We start from the raw sequence: 12,374 nt of genomic DNA on the forward strand, positions 1-12,374 counted from the left end.
TCTTAGGTAGCATTTTGTAGACATTTATTTACACACTTGTATGCCTCATTAACTCAGAAAAATATGTGTGTGATGTAAAGCGCCCTGACACTCCACATTGGGATAAGCAGCGCTTTCAAATAAAACATGTGAAAGAGGGGCTAAGGAGATATGATGGGCTCCTTTGGAGGGCGTAATATAGGAATCTGGGAATTTTCATTTCGGGATGGTGCGCCAAAAAAGATTGGAGCACCGGGTGCCACCAACGCTTATGACGGCCCTAGGCAATGGGGGCACCATGCTCATAGGTGAAAAAAAGTGAAACAAGCATTTCTCACAATAACTTAAACTCACATTTACATGATTTTAAGTTATTTGCATTGTAAATGACAATTCGTTTTATTTATGTTTTAAAAACCAAAACTTAAATAAAAGGCATTGTCTTTTACAATGCCAATAGCTCAAACTCACGTAAAAGCGAGACCTATTGCATTACAAATTCTTGTTTCTTATGGCATTAGATCCCCAGGTGAGGGGCACCAAGGGTGTCCAGGGGGAGGCAGATGGTGTGGCATCAGTGCCCGCCCAACGAGAAGCCCTGCATGGGAAGTTGTGAGGCAAGGGTTTCAAATATGGCAGAGGTGTTCGCGCCAGTGCTGGTAAGTGGAGGCGTACCTTGATGGGAGCCCGTGCAGTGCCCCAGATGAAGTCATTAGGCCTCTGGGTCCCGATGGAGCTGATACAGCGCTGGTTCCAGTTCTGTCGAGGTGCTTGTGGCAACCCCGGTAAATATGCTGTGCATGGCACCAGCCATGTTCAGTATCATGCACACCAGCTCCCAACGCCAGTCTCAGGTGGTTCCCCCGACCTTTTGTCATGTGGCTACCTCCAATCGGCCGGGCGATTGTTGTGCCCCCTACAGCTACCAACACTGCAAACTGCCCCACCAAAGGTGAGGGCACAGCTGGTGCGGTCCACTAGCTGCAAACGATGAGTAGGGGGGTAGGGCACGGAGCAGGGTGATGTCATGCGCTGCTCTCTGGGCCTCTCATTCACCAGTGTCAAGAGGTCGTCGCAGCCGCCATGTTAAGGCCGCGACCAGCACACGCTTACTGTATATCCGAAGTTGTGAAAGGAGGCAGCATCCAAAGAAAGTCAGCGACAGTTCCAGACAGTCCAACGAGGGCCCAGCAGTGGGTGGTCAGATGCGGGGCCCGCGGAGCGCTCCAACCAGCCCGTGCAATATTGAAACACAGAGTTCCGAGAAAACGCTGTTACTTGGCCACCCTTAATATTGCTTTAGTATCATCATTCAGTGGAAACGTTTCTGTAATACAAACATTAACGTATCTGCAGCAATGGCTTTTTTCTCCACACCGGAATTAAGACTTTTGAGGGGGCTCATTATCTGAGATATTTCTAGTACTGAATAGAGGTCAGAAAAATGTGATTCCCAACATCAGGAAATGTGCATTTGCAATACAAGGACAAAAATCATGAGAACAGAAAACCAATCGCGGCCGCAAAGTGAAAGCAACCGTGCTGTGTTTCATTAGTACCATGATCCACAACAACAAGGGAGGAATGCAGCTGCCACAAAGCGTGCTGCTGCTCGCTCCCGACACCAAAATGCTATGGGAGTGAACATTAAGAGAAAAGTTGGGACATACACCCGCCTTTGGCCATTTGCGTGCTTTCATTATTGAAAGACACACGCAAATGCCAATGGAATGTGTGGGAGTTGCCAAATCCACACTGAGAAGTTTCGGGGAAGTTTGGAAAGCTCACAAGAAGCCTCTCATAGAGCAGGACATGCGCGCTGCGCTAGGCTTGACCCAAAAACTCTGAATAGAATACACTAAAGCTTATATTCTAGAAGACACCTTCTTTCACACGTTATAAAGGCAAGCTGCATGGCCTCTAAAGCCAATGGGCTGTCAGAATTTAAAACTAAGCATAAATATTGCAGATTGAAATAATCTTTAGCTAGTAGCGCAAAAGGTCTGAAGAAGGATTGCATGCAGTCTCTAATGGCCTCAAAATATATCTTAATACAACAACAGACTGTGATTACAGTATGTAACCCCAAATGACACATTTTTTTAAAATTATTACCACAGCTTTTGTCTTTATTCGTAACCTTTTGTTTGATTTGAAAACATTGTCGTTAATTTTCACAGTCTTGATACTCATTCATTCATTAAACGTTTCATCCTAGTTTACAGTTTTGGAGAATAACAGTGTTTTTATTCTTTTTGTCCAGGTGTACTTGAAACACAGATAAACAGACATGATCAAATGCTCAGTGTTCACGATATCCGGCTGGCCGACATGGACCTCCGATTCCAAGTTCTGGAGACAGCCAGTTACAATGGGATCCTGATCTGGAAGATCCGAGATTACAAACGGCGGAAGCAAGAGGCTGTCATGGGAAAGACTCTCTCTCTGTATAGTCAGCCATTTTACACTGGCTACTTCGGCTACAAGATGTGTGCCAGAGTTTACCTGAATGGAGATGGGATGGGGAAAGGGACTCATTTGTCGCTGTTTTTTGTGATCATGCGTGGAGAGTACGATGCCCTGCTTCCATGGCCCTTCAAACAGAAAGTGAGTCTCATGTTGATGGACCAAGGACCCTCGCGACGTCATTTGGGGGACGCTTTCAAGCCAGACCCAAACAGCAGTAGTTTTAAGAAACCTACCGGAGAAATGAACATTGCCTCCGGTTGTCCGGTCTTTGTGGCCCAAACAGTACTGGAGAATGGGACATACATTAAAGACGATACTATTTTTATTAAGGTCATAGTGGATACTTCAGACTTACCCGACCCCTGACACAGTGGGGGGCGTAGAAGAAAAAAGCGTCAGGTCGGGTTTTTGTACCATGCAGTCTTCAACGAGGAGCCAGAACGCACAAGAAGGCGCCTTGTGGAATGGAAGAGAGCCGGACGGGGTAATGGCATAGGACCCCATGCAGAGGGTTGGAACATGTTCAACAATAAAAAAAATACTCTGTGCTCACTTAAAACAGGGAGGGAGGGTGGATTAGCACAGAGCAAGCAACATTTAAGGTCGGTGGATTTGTTTAACCAATGTTGGGGTGAAGGAGCCCACTAACTAAAGCTTATATGGTTTTCGTTTCTGTTCAATTGGCCAATTATTTGGTAATGAAAAGTCAAAGCTGCTAATTTTTTTTCTTTAAAAAAAAAAGCATGAAAGGATTTTTTATACTGAAAAGAAGCAAATGTCGGGAGGGTGACAGGCTTCCACCATACGAACGATCACACGTGGGAACGTGCCTCGTTGTGTTTGAGTAATAATTTAACAAATTTCAAATGGTGCTGATATCTTCGCTGCAGTATGGTGGAACTCAGCGTAACCGGTTACTCTTTTTTTACGCCCATTTTACTATCTGTGAGTGTAGTAAGAACAGGGTACATAAGATTGTCAAGCCACCCAAAGAAGGTTGTTTTCACCTTTACGTAGCCACCACAGAACATGATCTTCTGGAACGCAGGCTTAAGGAAGCACCGCGAACAGTAGCACATGGTACGGATGGTGAACTGTGGAAACTTTGAAATTTTAGCATATAAAAAAAACACTCCTTTAAATCAAAAGAATAAAATTAATAAGTGCAATGTTGTAGCAAATGTATGTTTCCATAGCCTCATATACCTTGTACATCAGACATGCGAGGAAACAAACTGTGTATCCAAATCCCCCCAAAAACAGAAGCATAGTTTATTTTTTTATTTAGAATGCTACTAGGAGGAATTACTAAATACATCTTTGTTTTTAAGACAGTGAATAGGCTGATATTTCATAGCAGAAAGACACAATAGCAATTGCCGGTTAACAAGGAAAAATCTGTTTAACCTGCTGTTATTTCTCTTTGAAATGTAAACCAACAATATAAATATATATGTCGTAGTTAATAACACTACTGCACTGTTAAGAACAATCAAAAGCTCATCGATGCTGTGCATCATTATCAGATTTCAAATTGTTTTCACCCTAAACTAGGGCATTTGTTGAACTTTGGAGTTCTGAGTCAAATACATTTGGTTTTCACAGATCTGCCCTCTGCAACCAAATGAATCTACTGCATGCAACGTAAATATGCAACGGGTGATTCCACAGGTGATGCGGGCGGGGGTTGGTTGGTGGGTGGAAAGTTTGGGAAGAGAATGCTTGCCTATCAACTGTGTATATGACCAGTAGTAAATCCATGCCTGCTTTTCAGGAAGTAGACAAAGCCAATGTCTTAATTCAGAGACTGGGGTTCACAAAAGCCTTGCATGTGCGGCCCTAGTCTCATGCTATGCGCACATTCTGGGATCATTTTTAATATTCTGGAAAATATTAGAATGGAATGTACATGTGAGATCATGTTTGTGTTCAATTCCATAAAATGCACACCAGTTAAGGGCTCATCAAACCAAAGTCTCTTCTTCTGGCTTCCGCACTTTACTCGCAAGTTAAATGGGAGAACAGAAAGTCCTGCCTTTCCTACACTGTCAACACTTTAAGAGATTAAGATACTGATATTCTCCCTCCTTGTTCTTAAATTGTTTAATAACTGTTGAATATATGTTAAGGACCTGAAAACCCCCAATTAGAAGGGAAAAAGGACGCTCACAATCATTTGCCTAACTAAAATTCTAGACCCTTTCTCTAAAGTACAATTTAGATCTCTCACTTCTTTGATACTTAGGAACTTCAACACTGAAATCCCTAATTATTACAAAGGAGGAAAAATAAATTTGATAGTAAAGTTTATGGCTCTCCCACCTTATTTCTTTGGTGATATCCACATTTCCACTACCTACGTATTCCAGAGGAAGAGGGCATACGTTGCATCTTAATGAATACTTGAAAACTTTAGACTTCCTAGCAGACACCAACTATAATTCAAAGTAAAATGCATAGATACCCAAGGCTTAAAAGTGTGTTTTTATGGACTGTATACTATAGACATATTCAATAATATGCAACATAAATATACCCTCTATGATATTTGGGGACATCATAATTGACTATGCCGTCATTGTATAGAAAATTGAGATGTAAGTTGTATTTTAATGAAGATATGAAGACTAAAGATTACAGTAGGGCATTCAACCTTGAGCTTATCTGCAAAGATAGCTCCTGAAGTGTGTGGTGGCTCTGAAAGTTACACCTGCTGCACCTTGGACTGTTCACTTCACGTATCACACTTTTTTTATAGGAATGATTCCATTCTCCTTTTCACCGGGTGGTAAATATCAGGGATTGGAATGATCCTTCAACAAATTGTGTTAGTTAATTTTCAGACAAGTGTTTTTTGTTTAAAGAATTATTTTATGTCGTATTTAAAATATTCTACCTCTCAGTGTGCGTTTCTGCCGGAACTGCCACTGCTTCTGCTTCTCTTAAATATCGGGTGGATGATGAAGGCAATGACATTCGAGACCTGTTGAGAACGCCGAAAAGCATTTATGACCAAGTTAGAAAATTCACTTCTTGTCTAAGGGTTACCCGTTTCCTTCAAGAACTGGATGGTCTTCTAGGATTCTCTACACTAGATATTCACATAAGTTTTGGATTTATTATGTACCTGTTGCCCCCGCATTAAATGTAATGGTCTCTAAAAGTGCTAGTTTTTTTCGTAAGTGGTGGTACCACTTGGAATGTATGCTTTTCTTATACTATAGTTAAAGTATTCACCAGAAGATAAACACAGTCACGAAACATTGCCACTTCCATTCTCTCTGTGTGCAGAACAGACTTCCTGTGTGCGACTGATTGCAGTCGCACTAATTCTTGATTAACTTGCACTACTCATTTTCTTACTGGCCAAAAAATGCAACATTCGTAATTCGCTATTGGGTGACATACTGTTCCATTGGCACACTGGTTTGACATACAGTAAAACACTTTTTTCCCCACATATTGTGAAAGAAGCAGCTCCCTACTAAATTTTCTAAAGACAGAAGCAATGTTGATTTTCTCATTCTGTAGACTCACACAGGCTTCAAAGAATGTGTAACTGGGGTTCTGAAATGTGGACCATTGTACATTACAGCCAGAATTGTGCCTCGAGTGTGTCACTTGTACCTGGTCAGTTGTGTAGGTTTATTTGACGTGCTAGGATTGTGGGTTGGTGCATTTAAACCTTTTCATGGAATTCTGCATATAGCTGTGCTATAAGTAGCACTCATCATGCTGCCTACAGAGTTATGACTTTCGATGAGCCTGTTTTAATCATATTCCACTGCACAGCTTTTGATGCAATCTGTAGAGTGTCTTCTTTCAAGACCAACAATTCCTCAGTCACTAGCTGGATTGCCATAAGATTTTACCCATTTGAGAGTTCCAGGCTTCTAACTTTTCTCTTTCACCTCTGCTACAGACTCCCTGTGCTTTCCAGCTTATTTGGGATAAGGATATGGTGTATATGTATATGTATCCCTGCCTCCCAGAGATCCACAACAACCATCACCTCCATCCAGTGAGTCAGTGGTAGCCAAACTGCACAAACACTTTATAAGTTGCAGTTTTATCAGGATGTAACTTACGCTGGCATCCACGGAACACAATCCCCACATATCAGAAGCAGCAGCAGATCCCCCACTCTTCTTTTCCACTTCAGAAGGTAAAAGCGTTATTCCTGAAGAACTGGTTTTCAGGGCATCAAGCCTCTTGTTGCTCTTTGTACTCTTTGGTGGTTCATGTTACACTGAGCCAATACCACCATCACAGCTGTCACTTGTAACAGCTAGGGTAGCATTGTGGCCTGGTTAGAATATGTAGATTACTCCAGTTCTCTTCTTCTGCTGCCAGGGAGAGTTTTTGTAGATGCTGCATAAAATGGGATCCATTTCCTCAACATTTTAATATTGTTCTCATCGGTGTGTCTAAATCTCCTTTTAAGCTCATGGTCGCTGTTACTTAAACTTTGGCGCTCTCATCATAGTCATTTCACAGAGAAAGTGAAATACTTTGTTGACCTTTCCCTACTTTTAATACATACTCATCAACCATGAGGTTTTTGAGCCGTGTTCATTAGTAGTTCTCTAAAGTCAAGGCACCATTGCATACCCTACGCCTCAAGTTTTCTCTGAGGTTTTAAGTTGTATCTGTTAACTAGCTTTGATTTCTGTAAATTGTAACTACAGTGCAATTGCCAAGCAAGATTCTATTTCCTCATGGATTTTGTCCTGCACAACCAATTTCTACAACATTATAGATTTCATGCAACAAATCCTGCCCCTTTGCCAACCCAACTGTAACTTTAGTGGCTTTCCAAAATCCTCTCTTTGTTGCAAACATAAATAGTACAATCACCTCGACCATGCCTAAAGGATTCTCTGAACACTACTTTGAGTGCTCAATATGGAAAGCCACTAATGCTTTACCTATTCTCCTGATGCCTGAACTGACCTTTGTTAATTCCACTCTCCCCGTTTTTTTATTTTTTTATTCAGTAATGTGGTCTGAAGAATTGGGAGCTGAAGAAGGCTTGTCATAATAGTGATAACGTTATGGCTTACTGTAATAATATCTGTCCTACTAGTTTATCGAGCATGTAGCATTATTTATAGTTCCCACTCCATCTTCTGCTGATCCCTGGTCTAAATGCTTTTTCTGCTGCATCGCAGCTTTTCAGGACTGGTAGTAATACAGGACAAGTTGGTAGGGGGTGGGAACATGGACCACATGAGGGATAGATTTGATATGTCTCCGGAACTCAAGTTGTTTAAACTGCAGATTCGTCTTTTTTGTCACACAGTGAGTATAGTACCACAACAGAAGAGAAACTAGTCTGGTTAGGGTTACCAAACACCTACAATTGCTCTTCAGGCTGTTGGTGAAATAATCGTGTTAGAGCACTGCAGCAGGGGGTTTGCATTGCTGGCCAAACCTCTTAAAACCCATGTTATCATGAAGAAGCACCCCTTCCTGTGTCATCCTCCTAGGACTTCCCAGTTTTCTACTTAATCTGATTTATTGATATTTAAGCCAGTAATTGGGTTGAGCAAGCCTCTTATTCAGCTCTCCTGAAGCTCATTCTTTTTTTTAAAAAAAGACAGTCCGATGTTCACTTTCAGGAAGTTTCCTAGAGATGCACTTGTATAAGTAACAGCGAGTAGAATTACAAATCTAACAGGTTCCCCTCAGCAATGCCAATATAATTTAATCTCCCAGGCAAGTGTTTGCAACTTTTTCTGAGAGTCAAAATGAGACGTGATGATTTCAGGCAAAATAGCTTAAAAACTATGAGCAGTCTGCTTAACATGATACACAGTTTTAATGCATTTGCCTCTTTCTCTGCCCCCGAGATATCCTAGAAAAAGACGGCTAGTGCTAAATCATTTTAACTAGATGTGCTTTCCAATAGTTTGAGCTTCCTGATTATATTAATATCTATATAGCACTATTTACAAAAAAAGCACAGCCTCGTTCCACAGTCTGCCCTTCTGAATTCTAACTTCATCACTCAGCAAGAAATGTTTCCTCAGTGCAGATTTTGTTGCTTTTCCATTCCTGTTTTCCGTCTTCACTCTCCTTGAGGACACTCCCAGACTTATGTATCACAGCGGACGTTTGGGGATAAGTACAAAGAAGATAGTTGATGGGACGCTTGAAAAGCTTTGTCCAATATTTCATTATATCTTCGTGGCCCAGTTGCTCAAAAGGCATTACACAAAGTGTAGGTAGTGCTGTTCTCTGAGTTTCATTTATACCAACATCTAGACATTTTCACTGAGAGGATCGAAAAATATTGAGACTTGAAAGAGTAGCGATAGTACCCAAAATGTAATTTGTTTATAGTTTTACATTTTGTCATGTTTCAGTAGAGCAGAGTTGAGGAGCTACCATCTAACCAAATCACATCTAAGACATGTCCAAGATTATCATTGTATCCAAAAACCTAATATTTCTTATTTCTGAGATTCCACCATCTCATGGACATGTCTACAAATGTATTTTTCCTTTCTTCTTCTATTCAGTTATGGACTACAGTAGCTAGGTGTGCAACAAGTTCTACTCTGGATACTGTGAAGGTGCTAATAATCATTATACCCATCCATGTTATCTTTTCTGAACAGTCCTGAAGAGTTACATAGATCATGGCGGAGATTTGTCCAAAACCATGTCTCCTGTATGTTGATTGGGAGAGCCTATCTGAGTGAGTGGAAGCTAACCAGCTCCTCGCCCTTCTCATTAAAAGACTATAAAATGAGGAGTGACACAATAAATGCCTATATTAATCCACGCAAAGTGTGGTGTTTAAAACCATTGTAGATTTTAGTCAGGGCTTGAATATCCTAAGCAGGGTAAGTTTTACTAAGATCTGTTGCACTTATTTGTGCCTTTTAATTTAGAAGTCCCCTGTTCTTGTAATCATGACCGTAACCAGATTGAGCGATATACATTACATTACACATTTAGGTACATGGTGCAGTAGGATACTTTATGCAGTCGCCAGCCACATTCAATCATTCTTTACTTTGGAGAAACTTATTTGGGTCTATAGCAAGGTCCTCTACATGATATTCACAATCCCAAGTGTTAATAAATTGCACGGGGAACTGAGCATGTCCTTATCAGTTCTGTAGTCTTAAAGCCACCCTCTAGCCTTTAAGCACACAACCATGGATGTATTTCAGCCAGCTGAAGTGAACAATCTCTTATTTGCTGTCATATCACAATTGAAGGGCCTTGCACAGCTTTTTCTTGAACGGATAGGGATTGATCTTTTTTAGCTGGCTGTTGCCTTTTATTTTATCTATATGTCTCTTTTCTTTTCACGGCTGGCCTTCTAGCCTACAACACATATGCCTTTGCTCAGAGTGCCTTTAAATGGTACTCTCTTGACCAGTTCATACTGATTCATAGCTTTTTTGGTGGAAGCCAGAGCAGTGTAGACTTAGCGGAAGGCAAACAAGAGCTAGTTCCTGCTGCTAGCAATTACCTGCCAACTGGCACTCTTCACTGTGACAAGGAGTGCAATGTCACAGCTTGAAGGCCAACGCATTGTACGGGCTTTCAACAAAAGAGCAAGCTCTGTGACATTTCTGCTCTCTGTTTCCCCAATTCCTGTGAATCAAAGGTGTTGCTCCGCATATTCCAAGGTCGAGCCTGTAGACAATGGTTCCTGGGAGATTTTAGGAGAGAGCTTTATAAATCTTTCAGTCATTGACCCACAGCTCTGTGACTTAAACGGAAATTCACACCCACAACCAGACAGAGATATATATATGGTAAATATTGATATTTTTTCAAACAGAATCCTTTATTTTGTGCGTTTCTTATAAATCATATATATTTATAAAATAATTTATTTAAAAGTCTAATGAGTAAGTGTGTTCGGAAACATATCACCTAGACTTCCCATTGTACCATTTATGTGCTAAAAAGTTTCACATTGATCTACCACACTGTGGACATTTTAAAGACTAGATATTCCATTTGAACTATCATTCAGAAATCTAATTATGAAAAATATCCTGTGGTTATTGGTAAAAGCAAAACTCAAATCGCTTGCGATCAATGACGTCCCCACACGGAATTAGTTTCATGCTATTACTGCTCCTCTTTGATGAGGTCATTCCTTTCCTTGAGTCTTCTTCATCATCAATGAATAACACAACTGGGACTATTCTAAGAGAGCCTCCATCCTTCCCACAAGCCAATCTTGTGCTTACAGAACCTGGATACCTATTGCTCCTTTCTTCTGTCAGTCTCCCACAAATTTACTATGTTTTGTTTGGACTATCCTATCTTACTGAAACGTGGAAACATTTCAGACTGCCGTACTCTCTCTCTCTCTCTCTCTGCGATGTGAAGCTTCTCTTATTGGTGCTGATAGACTTTACAGTAATTTCTAAAGAACACATGTGAAAACATCACCTAACTAATGAAATGATCTTGTTGGAAAAAGTAGAATTGCGTATTTTCTATGTCATCAGCAAAGAATTTCTATTGTGAGCTAATAAAGCAAATAGTATAAACATTATTGTATAAGATTTTGTAATCTTTCCTTATGTCAACTGCATTGTCAAATATAATAATATATAAAAGGACACATTGACATGTGACTGTATTTTTATCTATGTATCTTATCATGTTCTAAATTGAACATTGTTCATCCCAATAATGCACCCTTTGTTTCTCAGCTGTGGGCACGTTGTTAATTTAAAATTAACAATCGGTCTATATCTTCCGGAAGCATTACTGTGTTAATTGTGTATCATGCTGTGTATTTATTTCTGTTCTGAGGTCTTGCAATGTGCTTGATGTGTTAATGTTAATAAATTACATTTTTTTACATCGTAGTGGGCTGATCATTGGATACTGGAGATTCCTAGACCTTTTAAACGAAGTACACATTGGAAAACCACATTGCTGGGAAAATGTTATTTCCTCTGTGCAATATTTTAATTGAAATTTCAGAAACTCCTAGCCATCTCCTGTTAGTAAGGCAAGTATCTAAAATATATGTCAATAAAAGGTGACAATTAAATAATGTTTCAGTTCAGTTTGCCCCCTCAGTGGAATAGATCCAGATGGATTCCATCTGGAAAATTGATAATGAGTTTGTGCACATTCCATTAATTAACATTTTACGGGGGCCAAAGTTTCCTTAACTACTCTTGTGCAGTTCCTGCCAGTGGCGGCTGGTCCATTAGGGGCGCTGGGGCAGCGCTCTATACATCATCGACAACAAAAAGAAACTGCTTACTGAAGTTCGGGCATGTAAACAGACGAATTGACATCTTTGACAATTCGTCTGTTTACATTTTCGGCCTGTTCGTTACACAGGTGAAGTGAGCATGTCAACGCACAGCGCAGGCAGGCAGACTAGGGCAGGAGTCCAGAAGATGGGCTGCGCATGTACGAGAAGTGCGCTCTTTACCTTCAGCTCCCCACTCCATTCACAATACATTAGGTATGCTGCGCAAGCCTAGTGTAGTGCAGGCTCGGAAGATAGGGTCCTGCTCGGGCGGTGACGAGTTCCACACACAGTCGCCCCATGCCTTATCAAATGCCAAGGATACATCAGAGTAGCCTCCCCCAGTCTTCTGATTTGGCAATGCATTTCCTGTTGCGCGGCAGTTCGACCAAGAGCGTGAAAGAGCGGGCGAAGTTAGTTTTCAGCCTGGCCCCTTCCTCTGAGCCTGCGAATCCAGTGACTTTTTTTGGCACATACAGCGTTTTTTAGCCAGCGTCGGCGAGCCCCTTGCTTGCTGTTGTATTTAGAGTCATGCGGAGGATGTTCAGCGGCGTCCGCGGCATTGGCCTGTGGTTTGCAGAGAGGGCCGGCAACCAGTACTTCATCCTACAGAGAAGAAAGGGGCATGGCAATGGCAGACAGAGGCAGCGGGCTTACAGGTAAGATGAAGAGATTC

The 12,374-nt window shown here is 41.2% G+C and overlaps 1 protein-coding gene across 3 annotated transcripts in view; it reads left to right on the forward strand.

Moving 5' to 3' along the window:
* TRAF3 (TNF receptor associated factor 3) overlaps positions 1 to 11,296 on the forward strand; it is a 554,449-nt gene extending 543,153 nt beyond the window's left edge. For all 3 annotated transcript variants that reach the window (XM_078660220.1, XM_078660221.1, XM_078660222.1), the window contains exon 11: positions 2,243 to 11,296. In XM_078660220.1, the coding sequence (XP_078516346.1) occupies positions 2,243 to 2,814 (572 nt within the window). In that variant the 3' untranslated portion in view covers positions 2,815 to 11,296. The remainder of the gene's footprint in view (positions 1 to 2,242) is intronic.
* Positions 11,297 to 12,374: the final 1,078 nt, after the last annotated feature.

Source organism: Lissotriton helveticus, chromosome 9, assembly GCF_964261635.1.
Source record: "Lissotriton helveticus chromosome 9, aLisHel1.1, whole genome shotgun sequence".
NCBI lineage: Eukaryota > Metazoa > Chordata > Amphibia > Caudata > Salamandridae > Lissotriton > Lissotriton helveticus.